The sequence below is a fragment of the Lissotriton vulgaris genome, chromosome 6, assembly GCF_964263255.1.
Source record: "Lissotriton vulgaris chromosome 6, aLisVul1.2, whole genome shotgun sequence".
Taxonomy (NCBI): Eukaryota; Metazoa; Chordata; class Amphibia; order Caudata; family Salamandridae; genus Lissotriton; species Lissotriton vulgaris.
In genome coordinates this window covers 968,065,338-968,086,584 of record NC_141694.1, presented here as the reverse complement: position 1 = coordinate 968,086,584, position 21,247 = coordinate 968,065,338, and the positions used below count along the sequence as shown (strand labels likewise).

The 21,247-nt window shown below is 47.4% G+C and overlaps 1 protein-coding gene across 7 annotated transcripts in view; it reads left to right on the top strand.

The window, feature by feature from the left end:
* The window catches only part of LAMA2 (laminin subunit alpha 2), a 3,858,378-nt gene that overhangs the window by 1,619,079 nt on the left and 2,218,052 nt on the right, over positions 1–21,247 (top strand). For all 7 annotated transcript variants that reach the window (XM_086927001.1, XM_086926997.1, XM_086927002.1 and 4 more), the window contains exon 14: positions 13,459–13,670. In XM_086927001.1, coding sequence (XP_086783127.1) covers positions 13,459–13,670 — 212 coding nt within the window. The remainder of the gene's footprint in view (positions 1–13,458; positions 13,671–21,247) is intronic.

Sequence of the window (21,247 nt, the reverse complement as noted above, 5' to 3'; positions counted from 1 at the left end):
TTCTCTTTTTTTTAAAAAGTCACATACAGTTGTCTAGATAGCTGCTTTCCTTCTCTGTTGACCCATTGTTACACTTTGTTTTTTCAGTACTGATGCAGGGCCAAGCCTGGTGAATTGGCGGATGTGATGTCCTCAGACGTAGAGCCTTGCTGCAAGGGTCCCATGACGGGTGTAGACAATTGTGAAACTGTAGGTGGTCACTGGCACAGAGGCCGGAATAAGGGAATATCGAGCGGGCCCGAGATGACACAGCCTTAGTTAAAGGGGGATCCAGGAGATAAAGGGTGGTGTGGGCTTGTTGAAGTCTTGCACTTAAAATCAGCGGGGAAGGGGCTGCGAGGGCATGTTGTCCGCTCTGCAGCAATGTGGAGCAAGGCCTCTCAATATTCCCTTATTCCGGTCTCCGTGCCAGTGACCACCTACAATTTCACAATTGTCTATACCCGTCATAGGACCCTCGCAGAAATGCTCTACGCCTGAGGACATCACATCTGCCTATACACCAGGCTTGGCCCTGCATCACTACTGCCATTTCATCATACTCACCAGGTTCGCCTGGCACCTCTCTCCTCATTTCACCGGCCGGCTGCCTAACCATTTTCCTGCCATTGTTTCACGTGTTTCTGCTACCCCTTGGTACTGCCAATCGGTAGTGTGCTTTGAGCAACTTCGCAGGCATTTGCTTTATGCTTAAGTCCTGATGATGATCCCATAACCTGGTTGGGGATCGAAAGGGCATTGACACTTACATCTTAAACTCATAACTAAAAATTAATGCATTTGTTGAGTACTAGATGTTATTGTTATTGGGACTTCCACCAATGTGCATTTCACTTTGCAAGTCACTTTTGAGTCACCTGCCTGTGGTAAGGAAATCGGCTGATTTCCCAAAACCCTTTTAATGCCCTGCTCACTCACGGATTGTATACTGTTTTGTTGCTACTGTTTTGTCTATTTAACAATAAATGTTGTCTATTTAGACATAAAAAACCCAATCTTGATTGTAACTTTGTGGTTATCTACATTAACTTGTGTTTGGTCTGGAGTCATTCTGGGAGGGCGTAGCAAGTCTAGGAATTTGGCAAGTAAACTATTGTCTAGTGGTCTCCAAGATCGGTATAATTTAGTATAGTGCCTGGTCATCGTTTCATGTATTTCACGTTGTGTGTGGACTAGTCGTCCAATTTCAGTGTAGAGGGATTCTATGGGGCGGCTAGTGTGTTCTGGACGTAGGAGCCATGTCAATACTTTACCTGCACGGCCCATGGAATTGTGTGTGCAGCATAGTTATGGCATCGCAGCTGCTATAGTAAGTCTGCATGTTCTGCTTTCAGTGCGTCTAGCCATCTAGAATTTGATGTACCTGCCGCACACTTTGTTCCGTGACCTAGCAGCTTTCTTTTTATCTGGCCTAACCCATTGCTGAGCTGTTTCTGGGTGTTGCACTTTGCAGAAGGCGGTCTTCCGCTGTGTGCTCCTTTAACTCAAAATACTCCAATATGGATGTTCCCAGGGATGCCCAGAAAGCATGATCTTCCAGTGCTGTCGGCTGGAGGTGCCAGGTGGGTATTGGTGATGGGCTGGGGTCCCATTCAAGATGAAGGAGTTGTGGATTGTGGTCAGAGTGTGTGCGTCATAGATACTTTGTGTACTTAACTAGTGTGAGTAGGGTGGATGACACCAGCACTCTGTCTAGGCGCACATGCAGATTGTGTACTGCAGAATAAAAAGAATACACTTGTGTCATGGGGTTCTGTGCCCTCCATATGTCTGTTAGTGACCAACGTGTCAGCCACTCCCTGAGATTCTGTGTGTTCGAGGCAATCACTGCCCATGTCAGGGGGTGGTACGATCTATAAAGTTTAACATCCAGAACTGAGTTGAAATCCCCCCCATCAGCCAGGAGAGTCCAATTTTTCTGTAATATGTCTGAGAATTGTGCTTCGGTCTGTATTTGGGGCGTATAATGAGCCCAGGAGTAAAACTTAACTGTTTAGTGTGCCTTTAACAAAGACGTATCTCCTCTCTGGATCTATGACTATCTCCTTTGCGGTGTGCGGCATGCCAGTTTTAACCCAGATCATCACCCCTCTAGCTTGTGAAGAGTAGCTAGTACCATATACCTGCCCTCTCCAGTGTTTACGGAGGTGGGCTAGTTCCGCTTGCATAAAGTGTGTCTCCTGTAGTAGTGCAAAGTCAGTGTGTCTACGTGTGAGGTATGCATATATGGAGTACCTGCGGCTGGGCATGTTCAAACCTCTCATATTCCAGGTCAGAATGTTGGTTTGTGGCCTGCGTGTGTCTTATATGTCCCTGTCAGGGGATGGTTACAGGTGTATCCGCGACCTGGGTTGCCTGGTGGGGTCTCAGTGACAATGTGCACATATCAGGGGCTGATGGTTTAACTGAATAACATGTAACACATACCAGGTAAGATCTTGACTGAAACTCATCCAAACTGTAATGCCAAACAGTGGCAACTTTCATGGCAGGGATATCTGAATTGGGCGTGTCGTGTGCTGAGCGTATGCATGGAATGATGTGCCTTGATCTGAACTAGGATAATTAAGGGGTTCCTACAGCGTTGTTAGCACACATCAAGAGTGTATTTGATATGGAATGTGCAGTTTAGTGGTAGTGTGTTGTGTGCATTTGCTGCCACAGTGCATGCTCACTACAAAAAGGATACATTACGATGTATAATTGTCCATTGTCTACATTATGTCATCGTAAATTTGCGGTGTCACATTGGGAAGCTGAATAGAATCGCTATCCTCGGAGGGGGTTGGGGACGACATCGCAGAGCCTCTGGAGCAGGTTGAGCGTGCGTCAAATTCGGTGGGCTGCGATGCAGAGTGGATAGCTGCGGCTGTCATGAGGGCGTCTTGGCGTTCCGCCTTTCTTTGTTCTTTGTCTGGGATGGCCAAAGTTGTCTTTGGCACTCTGTTACTTCCTGTCCTGAGCGTTGGCAAGTCCTGCCAGGTCTAAATGGTGGCTGAGAGTCAACAGGCGGCCTGGGTTCAGTCAGGTGACCTGTTTCTTCCAACCAGTCCCACACCTCGGACGGTGCATCGAAGAATTTTACTTGGCCTTTCATGGCGATCCTCAGCCAGGCTTGGAACTTTAGGGAGAAGCGAATATTTAATGCACAGAGTTGCTTCTTGACCTGTGAATGACCTTCTGCGTGTTTGCAATTGTAACTTTTAGTCCGGAAACAGCATTATCTGTTCATTTTGGATTCTGATTTCACCCAGCTTGCGGGTTTCTCTGAGCACTGTGTCCGACAACTATTGTTTAAAACCTAAACAGTAGTTTAGGTTTAGGTCTTTGTCTGGATCCTGGTGGTGGTCGATGCGCTGGTACCCTGTGTGATCTCTCTACTACGAATTTTGGCGACAGGGAGCCTTTTTGTAGAAGTTCGTACAGCCATCGTTCTACATATGTCATGGGGTCTTGTCCTTCCTCACCTTCTGGGAGACCCACTACGCGTATATTATTTCGGCGGGAGCGGCCTTCTGCGTCTTCTAGTCAGTCTTCCAAGATATTGACTCTATTTATGATGTCCTGCAAAGCCCCTGCGTGGCTGTCTGTGGATGGTTTTAGCTTTGATAAAAATTGTACATGGGTTTCTACCTTATCAGCCAGTTTGTGGTGGTCTGCTCTGAGCAGAGAAAAGTCCAACACTACCTTGTCTATCTTCTCCCCAAGCGCTGTGAGGGTGTGATCTAGAGTGGTGCTTAGATTCTCAACTGCTGCCAGGACAGTGTCCAATTTGGCTGATAGTGTGAGATCCATAATTTCACTTGCAGTGCTTGGGCCTGCGGGTTGCCCACCTTGTGCTTCAGCTTGTGCAGTGGAGTGTTGCACAGTGTTTTTTAGATGCCCCATGACTAACTGTTGTGCCATAGGTATAGGAGCTGTGCCTGGAAGTGTGCTGTACGTTTTCATTTGGTGTGATGGCTATTATATGTCCCTTCGCTTGTAGGCTGGGAAGCCCCAGTTCAGGTGCCGAAATGCAGCTTTTGCCCTTCCCTGCTTGGGTGATAGCAGTCTTGTGCTCCCTCTGTGGTTCTTTGTTTACCAGGTTCTTTATTTGAGAGGCATGGTTGCTGTGTTATATTGTGCTGGGATTACCAGAGTCAGGGATGTTTGTCGGCAGTGTGTAGCTCACGCTCTGTTTCCTCTGCCTGGGGTTACATCAGTCAGGGGGTAAAGTTCTTGCGCAATGGTTCCGGGCGTGCCCAATGTCGAAAGTTCACCCTATCCACGGGCCAAGGGTTTTTCCCAATTTACAGACAGAGAGGATTGAACAGTGGTTTCCCCGCACCCAGGGCCAGAGCGGTTTGTATTCTGTGTGGCACTGCGGGAAGTATGTTCCGATCACTCGGGCCTGGGTGGGGCCTAGGAGCCGGTTCTTTGTCTCTGAGGACTCTCCTCTTCAAGGGTTATACACGCCGCACTGTGTCTTTACTTAGGCCACTCTTCATGCCGTGCGCGATGGGCCTGTTGCTCCCCTGCAAGCTCCCTGGTCTGGAAGCCTCCTCCGATGGTTGCCATTGCCTCTGCTCCCCCTATCAAGAGTGAATCTTCCTATTGTGCACCATGTGCAAAGTTTTGTATATTCCAGTGTCTGGTATGTGCGAGTGGGAGAAGGAGGATGTTCTTGCTCCCTCCCTCTTAGTGGCATTGCTCCTCCCTAGGCTGTCAGCGGGAGCAGTGGTGGTCGCCGCAGGCCTATGCTACACACGCCTGTCGTCCCTCCGTGGACTCGCCTGCACTCCTACCTGCGCCACTCCGTCGGAACGCCCAGGGCTCAGCAAGTGAGCCACAGACCATGATGTGTGAGGGGTGGCTGTGGCGCAGGGTTGGTCAGGTAGGTTACGATCTCAGTTGCCAATTGCTCGGGCACCTCACAGCTCCTCTTCATGCTCAACAGGTCCTCACAGGGTCCTCTGTCGGTGCAGTTCACGGATCAGGTCTCGGCCTACGGTGTCGTCCTATTCGGCTTTGTTGTTTTTTTAGTCTCCGCTGCTTCCCTGGCGTGTGTACTGTTTTGGCACCCAGATGACTGGACTAGATGGAAGCGTCACCCGTATTATTATATGGATAAACGAGGGTACTATGACAGGGCTCTACAGAGCTGCGTCCTCCATGTTGGCTGGCTAGTCACGCTCCCCTCCTAGACTCTTAAGAGGTTTTAGGGCTCGGGCCTAGCGTACACTGCGCAGCAGTGTTGCGCAGCGAGAGTCCTATTCCGGGCAATTTGAAAATGGACCTTGAAATTCCACATAGCTGTGCGTGTGGATTTCCAAGGTCCATTTCCATTGACCTTCGCGTGCGTGCTGTTTTTAAACAGAACACGCAATAGGCCATAGGCAGTCGCGTAGCTCCACCTATGGCCTATTGGTGTCTGTTACGTGCACCAGAGGCCATATATCTTCAATTATCGCGGCCGTCAGGCCGCGGTAATTGTAAACATATGCTCGCAGTGGCGCGCGCGCGGCACTACTCACAAGCTTTTTTTTTGCATCCATTTCAGGGCGAAGCAAGTAAACGCTGACGTCTTGTTTTTTTAATGTATGGACGTTTCTGTCATCATGCCTGGTCCCCTTCTAACATATATGTAAGCATATGGTCTATTGTCGGTATTGGTGCTTTGTTACCTGAATTCTAAGCTCTTAGTTAATTAGGTTTGTAAGATAAATGAGGCTTAGAAGAAAGCTACAGTTTGAAATATCTGCAACGCAAATACAAACGGGGTGGGGGGGTGAGACTGTCCGCCCCGGGCGACACTTTTTGGGGGCGGCCACGAGCAGTGCGTAAGTTTTGTTTTACTTCTGTTTATTCTCCCTTGTCGGCGCTTACAAACGACCCCCAACCCTCTTTGTCGCCTGCATCTGTCCCCCCTCTAAGTCCCCCCAACCCTCTCTTACCGGCACTGGGCGTCAGAAAATTGATGTATTGCCCCGGTCGTCAAAAGCAAGGCCAGATCGGTTAATGGGTGGGGCTTGAATAAAAACTGGGCATGGTCTGCTACTGTTTCAGTCACTCCATAGTTACCCTGGCAGATAGTCTGTACGGTCTAGACACGTAACAGGATCGGCAAATACTGCAGTGAAATTCTGGAGCGTTGCACGACATGTTTAAAATTAATTCCATTGACATTTTCATGGGTATGGACATAAATTACTTTCAAAAAGACATTAGCAAAGCAAACGTTTATTCTACGAAGTGGAAGAGATGGGAGAGTTTGCAGTGATTCTTCCAAGTACCCAAGGTGGTATTAGAGACTTATCCCTGCTCCACACAGTAATCACATTGGAATTGTTTGATTAGAAAACAAAATCTAAATGAGAATTATGAATATTCATTAGGTGTGGAGATTATTATGCATAATTATGCAAATTAGGCAGCAATTAAACACCATTTCTCTGGGGAAATGATTAACACAAAGGCACAGAAATAGAAGTCAGTAATTTGAGAGAAGTTTCTGGTTAAATGAACATTAAGGGAGCCAAGGAAATATAAATGTTGTCTTTCCCATAATAATAAGCAACTGTCCCAATCTTCAGCTAACCCTGTTCCCCCTTAAATGGTCGTACAATTTCCTTCCCAAAAAAAATGCTTGGACTTCCTCCCTACCTTCAAATTCTCCCTGCTTAACCCTCCATCCCGCCCCTCTACCACAATGTCTGCTCTTGGGGTTGTATGGCATGAGCCGATTCCAAGAAAAAGCTCTGTGAGGCTGGCAAGAGTTTCCCAGAATCCTCTGGAGTATACAGGGTCTAAGCAACAACGCTGCCCAGTTCTCCTCAGAGGGAGTCTCAAGGGCTTTGCAACTGCCGTGTCCCATCTTCTTCCCTCCCCCATTCTCTGTGCTTGCTAGAGATTTCAGTGTGCTACACACCAGTGAACACTGTATCACAATGGAGGTGATAAAAATCATATTTGGGAAAGCATTTGAGATTTTTTTCCCATTTAACAATCTTTGCAAAAGGGACCATGTGTAACTTTATGTTCATTGGCTGTATAGCACTAAATGTCACCCTCACCTTTTCTCTTTCTCTAACACACACAATCTCAGCAGTGTGAGTGTTCCAGAGAGAGCAGGGTATGCTTGTGCGCTTACACGGAGCACTGACACACAGGAGCTAAAACAAAGAACAGCTGAACACATATCTTGGGAGCTTCATGGAGGCAGCCGGCCCTCTGTGAGGGGAGCAGCAAGGAGGGGATGCCCCAACCAATCAAGCACAACTACTCACAACCCACTGTACGATTACAACACAGGCCAAAGGGCAGAGCTAGGTCTTTTCGCATTACGTAGGGTGAGCAGTGTGTGTGTGTAGGGTGAGCAGTGTGTGTGTGTTTATGGTGAGCAGTGTGTGAGTGTGCAGGGTGACCAGTGTGTGAGCGTGCAGGGTGAGCAGTGTGTGAGCATGCAGGGTGAGCAGTGTGTGAGTATGCTGGGTTAACAGTGTGTGAGCGTGCAGGGTGAACATTGTGTGAGTGTGTAGGGTGAGCATTGTGTGAGTGTGCAGGGTGAGCAGTGTGTGAGTGTGCAGGGTGAGCAGTGTGAGAGTGTGTAGGGTGAGCGGTGTGTGTAGGGTGAACAGTGAGTGAGTGTGCAGGGTGAACAGTGTGTGAGTGTGCAGGGTGAGCAGTGTGTGAGTGTGCAGGGTGAGCAGTGTGTGTGTGCAGGGTGAACATTGTGTGAGTGTGTAGGGTGAGCAGTGTGTGAGAGTGTAGATGCAGTGTGAGAATGTGCAGGGTACGAAAACTCGAACTAAGTCCACCACACACACACACATAACACCACACACATAACACCACACACATAACACCATGCACATAAGACCACACACATAAGACCACACACATAATACCACACACACCACACACACACCACACAAAACCACACTCTCACACCACACATTCACCACCACACACTCACCGCAACACACTCACCACCACACCGTCACCACCACACATGCAACCACACACACACACCACCAGCCGTCAGTGCATGCTTTCACTGGGCACAAACACCACCAGCCGTCAGTGCAGGCTTTCACCGGGCACAAACACCACCAGCAGTCACTGCAGGCTTCCACCAGGCACACACCACCAGACGTTTGTGCACGCTGTCACCAAACACACACACACACCACCAGACATCAGTGCACACTTTCACCAGGCACACACAACACCAGTCATCAGTGCATGCTTTTACCAGGCACGCACACCACCAGCTGTAAGTGCACGCTTACACCGGGCACAAACACCACCAGCCGTCAGTGCACAATTTCTACAAGCACACACACCACCAGCCATCATTGCACACATCAATTGTTAACGCATCCACAATGAACTATTGTAGCAATCGCAGTATGGTGCACTTTACTTTTAGAACAACACATAAATGAGGGTTGCACACCGTCTCTTGAATATGTTTTTTTCTTGAATGTAAACTTCCATGTTCAACATTGCGTGCTCAGTGGTGACGTGCCTAGCCCACACTGCACGTATAAACTAAACAACATTATGAATGGTGCGACATTTCACCCAAACCACTGGCACAGCCGGTACCGCCTCTGCAGCAATTTGTTTATCAACTGTTTTCCATTTTTCTCATTTGTCTCCAAAAATCATCCATACATTATTCGATTCGAAGCTGTTCAAATCTGCATGCCAGGAAATGCATTTTCCAAAGATTCTCATTCTAGATGGGCCATTCGAACCTCTTTACAAGAACACGTACAAGCGCAAGTTCATCATAGCAGTTTATTAAAAACACAATGCATTTCAGGCCACTCGGGCCCTTCGTCAGGGATGATTGAAAATGACAATAAAACATGTATTATTGTTCCATTTCTCCATGTTTGTACAAAAAAGATATTAATGTTAATTATATTTCTCTTCTCAGTCACTGACTTTCATTAAATCCAGTGCTCTAATTCGCAACATTTCCATGAACAACCTTTAAATATTTCTGGCAGAACACGATCCCTTCCCTTTACTTAACTTCATATAACTCTGTGTCAATCCATTTCTATCTCCAAACTCACAAACGCTTTCACTCCCCCTACCATCATCCTCCTCTGTTCATACACTGTTCATTCAGATCCCTCATTGAACAACAACAGCAAACAGTTCAGTTACACCCCTTCTCAATCTCCTTCGTACTAACTCCTCACTTGCTCTCCCTACACCGAACTCGTCCCTGTACTTCCTCCCTCTCCACTCTCCCCTATCCTCATCACGCATTCACACGCACCCTCAGTCTCCCCTACGCATTCTACACTGCCCGTACCACTCCATTCTATCTGCCCAACACGTACCTGCTACAAACAAACATCTTACTATGTCTTACACTGAAGGAGTTTCCTGTTTCTTTCTACCGCCCGGATTTAAACTCAACATTCAACCCTCCCATCTAAAAACCCTCCCACTTTTTCAAACCCGATGTTCACCTGTGACACATTATTTAACTGGGTCTGCCTCTATACTGCAACTCCCATAATACACCCCGTTGTTACATGCAGCGTTGCCATACATATTTGTAATGATGCTCAACTTTAAATGCTGTCTGTGCATGTTTTATAACTATTTGAAGACATAAGCAGCACGAAAAACATGTGGAAAGTCCGATATTTTTATGCTCATATTTTCATGTTCGTCTGACTCAGATGTAAATAAACATTGCTAGTAAGTTCACCTGTGACACATTAATTAACTGGGTCTGCCTCTATACTCCCAACGGGGTGACTGACCGACTGCGCTGACGACCTCGCGCTACTAAAGAACCCTACCGGCAGACCCAGAAGCAAGAAAGCCTCCTGGTTCACCGACGAACTCAAGGATTCCAAGAAAAACTGCTGCACCCTCGAGAAAGCCTGGCTCCTCGACCAGACCACAGACAACATGACCGCCCTCAAACATGCCACCGCAAGCACCACCAGCTCATCCGCACTACCAAGAAGAAATCACTGAAGGAACAACTGGACAACAACGCCCACGACAGCAAGGAACTCTTCAGCATTGTCAAGGAGTTCTCCAACCCCAGCTCCGGCAACAACGACATCACTCCTTCACAGGACCTCTGCGACTCTCTCGCCTCGTTCTTCCACCGCAAGATAGCTGACATCCACAACAGCTTCAGCGCACCATCAACGCACCCAACCGTTGAACCAACGCCCTCCACCGCCACCCTCCGCACCTGGACCACAGTGACCACCGAAGACACAGCCCGCACGATGAACACCATCCACTCCAGATCTCCGACCGACCCCTGCCCCCACCACGTCTACAACAAGGCCGACTCCATCATTGCACCCCAACTACGGGACGTCATCAACACCTCCTTCAACACCGCCACCTTCCCGGAGAGCTGGAAACATGCCGAGCTCAACGCCCTACTGAAGAAACCAACAGCTGACCCCACCGACCTCAAGAACTTCCGCCCCATCTCGCTCCTCCCTTTTCCTGCCAAAGTCATCGAGAAGACCGTCAACAGACAGCTTGCAGCCTTCCTCCAGACGAACGGATCCCTCGACCCCTCATTGTCTGGTTTTCAAGCCAACCACAGCACCGAGACCGCCCTCATCGCAGCCACCGACGACATCAGAACCGTGCTCGACAACGGGGAAACAGCGGCCCTCATCCTCCTGGACCTCTCTGCAGCGTTCGACACCGTCTGCCACCGCACCCTAGTTCAACGCCTCAGCAACATCGGTATTCAAGAGAAGGCACTGGAGTGGATCATCTCGTTCCTCACCGGAAGAATACAGAGAGTCCGCCTCCCCCCTTTTCGATCGGAGGCCACCGAAGTCATCTGCGGCGTTCCGCAAGGATCATCACTCAGCCCCACCCTCTTCAACATCTACATGAGACCTCTTGCAGCCATCGCACGCCAGCACAACCTCAACATCACCTCCTATGACGACGACACCCAACTGATCCTCTCCCTCACCAGAGACCCCGCCACCGCCAGAACGAACCTACACGAAGGGATGAAAGACATCGCCGAGTGGATGAAGAACAGCCGCCTGAAACTGAACTCAGACAAGACGGAAGTCCTCGTCCTCGGACCATCGCCCTCCGCCTGGGATGACTCCTGGTGGCCCCCCGCCCTGGGCGCCACTCCCAAGCCAACAGACCACGCACGCAACCTGGGCTTCATCCTGGACTCCTCCCTCTCGATGACCAGACAAGTCAACGCCGTCTCCTCATCATGCTTCAACACCCTATGCATGCTCCGCAAGATCTTCCGATGGATCCCGACCGAAACCAGGAAGACGGTCACCCAGGCACTCGTCACCAGCCAACTGGACTACGGAAACACCCTCTACGCCGGAACCACAGCCAAGCTACAGAAAAGACTCCAACGCATCCAGAACGCCTCTGCCCGACTCATCCTGGACAACCGCCGATACAGCCACATCTCCGGCCACCTGAAGGACCTGTACTGGCTCCCCGTCAGAAAGAGGATCACGTTCAGGCTCCTCACCCACGCACACAAATCTCTGCACGACCTGGGCCCCAAGTACCTCAACGACCGCCTGACCTTCTACACGCCCACCGGCCAGCTACGTTCGACAAGCCTCGCCCTCGCCGCCGTACCACGCATCCGAAGAGCCACCGCTGGTACAGATCCTTCTCCTACCTGGCGGCCAAGACATGGAACTCCCTCCCCATCCATCTTCGGCTGACCCAGGACCATCTCGCCTTCAGGAGACAACTCAAGACCTGGCTGTTCGAGCAATAGCGGACCTCTTCCCCCAAGCGCCTTGAGACCCTGCCGGGTGAGTAGTGCGCTGTACAAGTGTTTTGATTGATTGATTGATTGGGAGGGGGAGTGAAAGCGTTTGTGAGTTGGGAGATAGAAATGGATTGACACAGAGTTATATGAAGTTAAGTAAAGGGAAGGGATCGTGTTCTGCCAGAAATATTTAAAGGTTGTTCATGGAAATATTGCGAATTAGAGTACTGGATTTAATGAAAGTCAGTGACTGAGAAGAGAAATATAATTAACACTAATATCTTTTTTGTACAAACATGGAGGAATGGAACAATAATACATGTTTTATTGTCATTTTCAGTTACCCCTGACGAAAGGCCCGAGTGGCCTGAAATGCATTGGGTTTTTAATAAACGGCTATGATGAACTTGCGCTTGTACGTGTTCTTGTAAAGAGGTTCGGATGGCCCATCTAGAATGAGAATCTTTGGAAAATGCATTTCCTGGCATGCGGATTTGAACAGCTTCGAATCAAATAATGTATGATGATTTTTGGAGACAAATGAGAAAAATGGAAAACAATTGATAAACGAATTGCTGCAGAGACAGTACCGGCTGTGCCAGTGGTTTGGGGTGAAATGTCGCCCCATTCATAATGTTGTGCACTTTACTTTTAAACATATTCATCTAAGGCACAGCATGCCACCATTGCTACAATTCCAATCCAACCCACATAATTCCACTACACACCACATGCATACACTCCATAACACATGGCTAAAAGACATTGCCATTTACAATGCCATTAGCTATAACTCAAATAAATCCGAGACTTATTGCATTTCCAAGGCTTGTTTTTACTTGTGGCTGTAACATCAGTGAGAAGATTAGGTGAAATAGGATCCTTATTCTTAAGGTTCCCTTTCCTGTGAATATTTGTGTAGAAGTTTCTTGCTTCAGGACGGTCTTTCATACTCTGTGTTAAATCTTCATTCCACCTAGAGCAGAAGAATATCCTCCCGGTTTTCCCTCCAAACTCTCAGACACCAGAGGAAAATGAGCTACATTGTTTGGATGTTTATCAATCTATTCTAATTGATGAGAAGAGAATTACAGAAGTAAGATCTAGTGGCTCCACCAGTTTATTTTTTAATTTTGGATATGTCAGAACTGATTTAAAACCTTCTAGTTAGACGTTAAGTGCGCGGGTTAGGTCAGTGTACTGTTAGCCTGCATGGAAGCAAAGACTGAGGCATGACCAGCAAATTGGTAATTCCAGATCCAACTCCCAGTACTTTCCCATTAGCCCCCGTTATTTCATGTGAAGATGTTGGCTATTTTAAGCAGCTGAGACCTACGATTGAAGGTAAAGAGATCTGTGTTGTTGCACCCTTAGAATTAGTCCCTTCATTTTTTTTTTAAACTAAGTTTTATTAGCAATTTTTCCATATGGTACAATACAATTACTATTTTATTCAGACATATATGATGTCCCCCCATTTCGGTAGTCACAACATTTTCATCTTGCATCAGAAAAATTGTTATGCATCTCTGAAAAATTGGCAAGCATCTAGAATTGAGTCCCTTCATAACGAGCGCCTTAGTCCAATAACCCATTTCTATTTTGTAACAGCCTGTGTGCTTCTTTCTTCTGTGTCACAGCTAGCCTTAACTGTGCAGTTTTCTCAACAACTGTATTCTTTTCGGCTGGCATTTCAGGGTAACGGCTTGCGGATTGCTACAGCCCGGGAGGGAATTTACCTGCAGCCTTACGAAGAGCACACGGAGAAGGTTTTACTCAGCCCTGAAGCGTTCACAGTCTACGGCACTGGCACCGCGGTCAGCAAAAAGGACTTCATGACTGTGCTAGCAAACGTGAATCGGCTTTTGATCAGAGCTACCTACAGCAATGAGATGGAGGCCATCTACAGGTAAAAACTAGAATTGCACTTGTGAAATTTATTGTCTTTCTCGGTGACTTTCCCTGGTCATAAGTACAAAATGTACTTGCACATACGAACAGGCGGGCAACTAGAGCCAAATTTCGGGAGGGCGGGGGGTGGGGCGGTTAATTCTTCCAGCCATAGACAGAGTGGCTGTAAGAAGGGGTGAACACACAAGAGCCTCATTTACAAGTAAATGGTCTTTTAAAGACCTGTTAAGTACTCGGGTGGGGCTGCAATTACATGCTCGCCAGCCCGCGAAGCTGTCGCAGCCGGGCTGACAGGGGGGGGTGAGGGGGGGGGGGGGGGGGCGGGGTGAGGCCCCGTGAGACCAATGGGTGTTGCGCGCCTGCATACGAAGGAAAATTTTCTCGTTGTGTCCAGCTTTTTTCTCCGTTAACTTGGATTATCGTTTTTTTTTTCTTTGCGCCTGCAATTTATCAATTGTCGTCCTTCCTTGTTCAAAGGCAGGGTCCAACAAGATTAAACTAAAACGTGTCCGAGAAACTGTATGACAGGCGGGACAGCGAATGCTGTATGTCCACTCCAAAGTTACTCTTGCAATTACAAAAAGTTGTCATGCTTACACTGTATTTTACTGTTGAAAGAAGGTCTAATTTAGGAGTTCAAAATACCCGAATGCATCTGGAAACACCTGCGAATGTTTGCAATTTTTTTTTGCAGTTTGATATAGCACGGACTTCGAACGTTAGGTATCGGACGCGTTACATGAACATCAACTACATTACAAAAAATCGCTTCACATCTGTGTTTTTTTTAAATGGGGGGTGGTGGGGAGACGTGATTTGTCAAGAAACAAGATGACGTTGAGTCGAGGCTGAGACTCGCACTTGGTTACTCAGTCGACAGCTGTGACCATTGCACCATCTGAACATTGTTTCTCGGTGATTCTGTCCCTTAGTGACTAAGATGTTTGTAATTGTCTCCGTCCCTTTTTACAGTGGTTCTATTGGGAGCCAGGGAAATGTAAGTTGGGATAAGAACATGGTCCCATGTGTATTAGATTGAACATTTAAATTATCTGCTAATTCATAAAAGAGATAACTGCATTTGAGTTTGCCAGTAGCAAAGGCCGCCATTTGCGAACATTTTCTGCAACGCTATTGCATAATAGTCCCTTTTAAAAAATACTCTGGTTATTTTCGTATCACGCAGTTTCTCCTAGGTTTACCATTTCCTATACAAACGCTAAGAAAACAGAAGAAAAAAGAGACTTGCCTGGAAATTATTAGGCCAGGGAATAAGTTCTTTTGGAAGCGATTTTCTCAAAGTGTTGGAACAGACTATATTTCTGGGTAAAAGAGGCAAGGTCAGAAGTAGGGGGATATGATGTTTTGAAGACTGTGCAATGGTTTAGGACCCCTTGGGCATGGGCATAGCGCAGTACTATTATAAGGGCGCACTGACTGGAGACAGTTATGCATTCAGTGGGTGTGGCCACGAAAGCTCTACAGCCCCTTCTTTATTTATGCCTTCCGGCAGACCCCGGCCCCCAGAGTGCGTGGCACTCTATATTCATCCTCAAGTCCAGGGGCGTAGGAGACACAAAAAATCAGGGGGGGGGGCAGGGACAACCTTGTGGACTTTCCATTGACCTTATGCAAATCACTGCCCGTTAAACAAATACAATCGCATACTTTCGAAGTGAAATATTGAGAAAAGCAGGCATGTTGTCACAGTTTTCATGTATGCTTTATTGTTATTTACATTCATATAGTAATCAGACCAAATGTTAAAGAACCATGTATATGAATCTTGCTGCACCAAGCAAACATAGGTCGCTGACTTAGAGTAGGGGCGTCGTGTTTGCAAGTGCATTATGATTTGAAAAGTACCTGCTGCTGCATTCCTGGTCTCCAGCAATTTTCAGGCAGCAATAAAAATGTGAAGATAACTTTGGTGATTAATGTTCATTATTGAGAGAGATCGGAGGTTTGTCTAGTGGAAGTTTTGACTCTTGGTAAGGTAGACACAGTGGGTTAATATGCCTGCTGCAAAGAATGTGTAGCACACAGATCACAAAATGCATATCATGTAAATTGGTCAGTGAGTTACTGCTTTTGTCTGAGAGATTATTTTGGTATTTGCAGTTTATAAGTTAAAATCCTAACATTGAACAGTGAGCTATTAGGCGTCATCAAAGAACTGCATGAAAACTTCAAGGCATAGATTAGAACATTATGATTTTTCCCCAGTCTTTCCTTATCCTAAAGTTGGAAAATAGTCAAGTCAAGTCAAGTCAGAGAATTTATATAGCGCACTACATACCCAGAGGGTCTCAAGGCGCTTAGAAAGGGGAGGAGTGTTACTTGTCAAATATCCACGTTTTAAGTTGCTTTCTGAATGCTAGGTGGTTCTGGGTGAGGCGAAGGTAGGCGGGGAGTGAGTTCCATGTTTTAGCAGCCAGGTATGAGAAGGATCTGCCTCCCATGGTGGTCTTGTTGATGCGAGGTACAGTGGCGAGGGCTTAGCTGGAAGAACGTAGTTGGCGGGAGGGTGTGTAGAAGGACAGTCGTGAGTTGAGGCATTCTGGTCCGATGTCGTAGAGTGATTTGTGTGCGTGGGTTAGCAGTCGGAAAGTGATCCTCTTATTGACGGGTAGCCAGTGGAGGTCTTTAAGGTGACCAGAGATGTGTTCGTTGCGTGGGATGTCTAATATGATCCTGGCTGAGGCGTTTTGGATTCGTTGGAGTTTCTTCTGGAGTTTAGCGGTAGTGCCTGCGTAGAGGGTGTTTCCGTAGTCCATTCGGCTCGTGACCAGAGCATGGGTGACTGTTTTCCTTGTTTCGGTGGGGATCCAGCGAAATGTTTTTCTGAGCATGCGAAGAATGTTGAAGCAGGAAGAGGATACAGCGCTGACTTGTCTGTTCATTGAGAGTGAAGAATCCAGGATGACGCCTAGGTTCCGTGCGTGGTCTGTCGGGATGGGTGCTTTTCCGAGGGCTTCCGGCCACCAGGAGTCGTCCCATGCAGAGGGGGATGTACCTAGGGTTCATTAGGATAGAAATCAATTCTGATTATTAAAGAGAACCCCCCCAACCATGGTGTTATGTTTTAAATTCTGAGTTTCTGCTTCTTTAGTGATGCAAAGCCATCCTGTGCCCTCCCCAACGTTTTGCTGACTGGTACAGGTGGCACCTGACTCTGACTGACCCTGGCCTCAGCCTGAACAGGCACTGGGCCAGTGCTATTCTGGAAGAGACATTCAAAGATACTGTGAAACACCTACATACACTAGGGTGCACTATGGATTAGGGTACCCCTATGATTGGCATGACCTCTCCTATAAGGCCCTAGTTCATAATAGGGCAGGGAAATTAGAACTACCTTTAAGTCCCTAGAATATAATAGGGCATGGCATTTTAGAGGCCAGCAGCCCTTTCTGCGTTTGCATGTGGGCACTGCGGAAGCCTGAGGTCAGTTTAAAAGTAGCCCTGTGTTGTAGGACTGCTTTTAAAATGCAAATGGTGCCCAAACTCAACTTTGGGTTTGGGGAACTTTTAAATTGATCAACTACAATGCTGGGGCAAAATTAAGTTAAGTGGAATTTTTTTTCCAACTTTACCTATGGCTGTATCATATTTGCCACACAATACATCATCTGCTGCATAATCTAACAATTTGCCCCAAAACAATTTTTTAGCTCAAACGGATCAAAAATTACTAAAAGAAATGTGACTTATGTTCTGTGAATTGCAGGGCCCTTTGCAAAGGTTGACTGGTCACCTTTCCCTCTGCTGCATTTGTATGTTACATAGGCACTAATGAGGCAAAAACTTTGCAGAGGCTGTTAGTATGTATAAATATGTTAAAATAATAAAGTATCATAAAATGCACCGCATCACACTGCAGCCTTGTTATTGTTGCATCATTTAGTCAACACTGCAACATAATTTTGGCCTCCATTGCTGCACAACTCCAGTGGCCCGAAAGAAGGCTGCACATGTTAAAAGTGTTTGTGCATGGAGCATACATAGACCATGAAGTTTGCATACTTAGGGGCTGATTACGAAGGCAGGAGGACTTCAGTCCGTCCGCCATCGAATCGAGGAATGGGACCGCTGGCCTTCAAGGTGGCGGCCCCACGATAGGCATTACAACGCGACTGCCACTATGGCGTTCACCGTGCCTATCTTTTACATTGCAGCAGGTGCTGCTGGCTGCATCATCTGCCGCAATGTAAAAACTGACATGTTACATATATCACTCCACTCATGGCAGGCACAATGCAGTGCCTGCCACATGGTGCAGTGATATGTAGGAGGGCTTCTTAGATGCCCCCCAGGTCCCATGTCTGGGGGCTGGGGGATTGGGGCCCACTATGGGCCTCCAATGTCCCTTTCCACCAAAATTTCATGGTGGGTGAACTGCCATGGATAGGCTGGTGGGTAAGGGGTATCGTAATCCTTACTGTGGTGCCTGGTAGGTACCACCAGCATTGTAGGAACCACAAGCCCCTCCTCCGCACTGGCGGGCTCAAGGAGCCAGTCGGGTACGTGGCGGTTGGTCTTTCCGACCACCAGGGAACCACCCGCCATTGTAATATGGTTGGCGTAGATGCAGTCACCGATGGCGGTGGGACCGCCACTGACAGGGTGATGTGGCGGTTCCACCTCCATTATAATCACCCCCTAAGTTTGGTGTGCATGCAAATCCTACATTGCCAACCCCTGGTAAGTTGCACCACTACTGCTAAAAAAGGCCAATGGAGGTACCAATGGATGCGGTGGACTGGCCTCAAGGATCTTGTGACCTCAGTGACAGTCACTGTCAATCTAGGATGTGCTTCTTCGTATGCCTGCTCGCAAGACTGGAGGTAACCTGCATTATGGATTGTGGTGGACAGGCCTTCAAGGTTAACTCACACTTGCCACCATTGGGTTCCACCTGCGGCTGCTAAGACACCAGGGCTTCTAAGGTCTATCGGTCCTTCTAAGGTGTAGCATTGGAATGAGGTCGGTCAGGAGTGCGGTCTGGTGGACTGGTCATGAAGGCTGAAAATGGTGCGCCAGTTCCAAATTCAGCAGCTCTGGCCAGAGTGCCACATCCTCTCCCACACTGAACACCATAGTGCCCCACTGAGAGAAACTTGCACTGCCTTCAGCTACAAATCAATTGTGCTGCAGCTAAATTCAAATTATGCACTAGACAACAGTGAAATGCTGCCTGAAAAGAAATGAAGAACACGCTGAAAAAAGCAAACACTCATAAAGAATGCAAGAATAAGCAAATCATGTGAAATGTATTCAGGAACAACATGGTTACCTTAACAGTTTTAAACTCATTATTCAAAAATGTAAGTGATTTTTCCTGAAAAATTCAGGACATGGCTACAGGACCAGGAAGGGACCCGTTTCAATGTCCATTGCTTATATCCTTTTAAAATGTAAGCAGTTTGGTTTAAAAAAAAAATCGCATCCCCGAACACAGATCCGCAGTACACATTTCATAAGCTAAAGTAATTAAAACAGTTGAAAACGATTGTATTACACATTTCCACTTCACCCAACAACCAGGTATTGCAGTCCCTTTAGGAATGGTTCTCTTCCCCACCCTGGGAAAACAATGTTGTTTAAAGAAGGAAGAAAAAAAGAAAGCGCTTTCACTGGCAAACTCTGTAAAGTGGTTCTAATATGTGTGGTTGTAAATAACAATATGGCCTGTCTGCTGACCACTCTGTATTGATTAATTTAGGTATTTCATTTTTTTTCTCTCCGTCCTGAGGTTTTTCTTTGGAATTATAAAACGGTCAGTAAATGAAGAAATATCCAGCCAAAGTGTCCGCCTATTTTGGATCCATTTCACAGAGAAACAAATAAAGAAAAGGAGATGCAAAAGAGAGAGTACATAAGAGCTCTTGAAATCAGAACTTCAGCAGGAGCAAGACAGACAGAAATGGGTATGAAGGAAAAGAGACAGTTTTTTCTCCTTCTCTGCCCTTCCCAGAGACAGGAGAGAGAGGAGAAAGAGGGGAAATTCTTTTGTCCCTCGTCCCCCCACCCTTTTCCCCCTTGTCCCCCCCACTCCAAAATCTGGGGGGCATATATCCCCCTCGTCCCCCACACTTCCTACGCCCATGCTCAAGTCAGTTCAAAATGGTAGCCTCTTGTCGGCTGGACTCGACGACCTCCTCCGGATTCCACATGTATTCCTTGAGGATTCTGCTTGGTTCTGGGTGAGGCTGCAGACTGTATGGCAGTGTCGTTAGTGGGCTGGACCCCAGAGTGTATCCTTGGTTCTTGGTTGATTCCCCTGGAAGCAAGTCAAGCCCCCTTAACAGGGAGCCATGATTGGCGTACTGTTGTCTCGCTCAGGACTATTTCTGACCGATGCCTCTGGGTCAGAAAACATGGTGAAACTGATCTCCCTCTCTCTTTCTGGTCTGAGCCACTGAGGCAGGTGTGGACTCTCTGTGACAAACGCTACTTTGAATCATGACACATTCCTGGTCAATTCTTCTCCTCAGTATGCCACAGTGACCATCATCTCTTGAATCTGAGTGACCCACCAGGTCACTCAAATTGGGTCTGGAGCATGTTGCCCATGTGGTGGTCCTTGATAAATACTGTGTCTCCCACTTGGAGCATGGGGGTGCTATAGCCCCCCTTTCTTTGCTGGCTTTCTCATTGGTCTCCCTGCAACACAGCCAACCATCAGTGACAGCTGGTGGGGGTGTTGTCACGGGCGGGATGCTTCAACAGAAGGACCACTGAGGCACACTCCATTGAGTTTGTGGTGTTTGCCGGGTTGCCATTAGGAATAATAGTAGGCAGACATTCAGGTTAACCCTGATTCGGAGCATCTTGTTGAGAGTCCTCATAAATCTCTTGACCTCCCCATTTGCCTGGGGACATTGTGGACTGACTTTTCTGCACCATACTCCAAGGTTCTGGAGGTAGCCTTCAATGTCTTGTCCCTGGAACAGGGGCCTGTTGTTTATTCTGACCTCTTCTGGTAGTCCGATTGGGTGAATGTCCTTGCCATTATGGTTGTCACTGGTTGCAATGCCATGGAGTGTGTTAAGTAACTACTGGATACTTAGAATGATCCTTCATGATGAGAGCAGTAGACCTCACATCCGGAATTCTATTAAAGTCCACACTTTGGTGAGTCCAGGGGTGAGAGGGGTATTCTCCAGTTGTAACAGGGTCGGGCACTGCTCCATCTCCAGTGACTTGGTAGGGTACACATTGCCAGATGGTATGATCCACCAGCTCATTCATCCCAGGGAACCACACCATCCTAATCAGTCGAGCTTTGATTTAGGCTCTCTCCTTGGGCACCAAGTCAGTTTCCACTTGCCACAGTGTTCTTGGGATGACAATGTAATGCACCCTCAGCAGAAGTCCATCTGTGGTGTAGCTGAGTTTGTGGTGGACCCACCAGAGCTGTGTTATGGTAGTTTTATCCAATTAGTTCTACAGAGGTGGTCAAGGAAGTTGTTACACATAATTCACTGCAGGCCCTCAATCGTCTTTTTGTGCGCCTATATCAACGTTGGTCACTATTCAAATCTATTCCACAGTCATCGACACGGGGCAGGC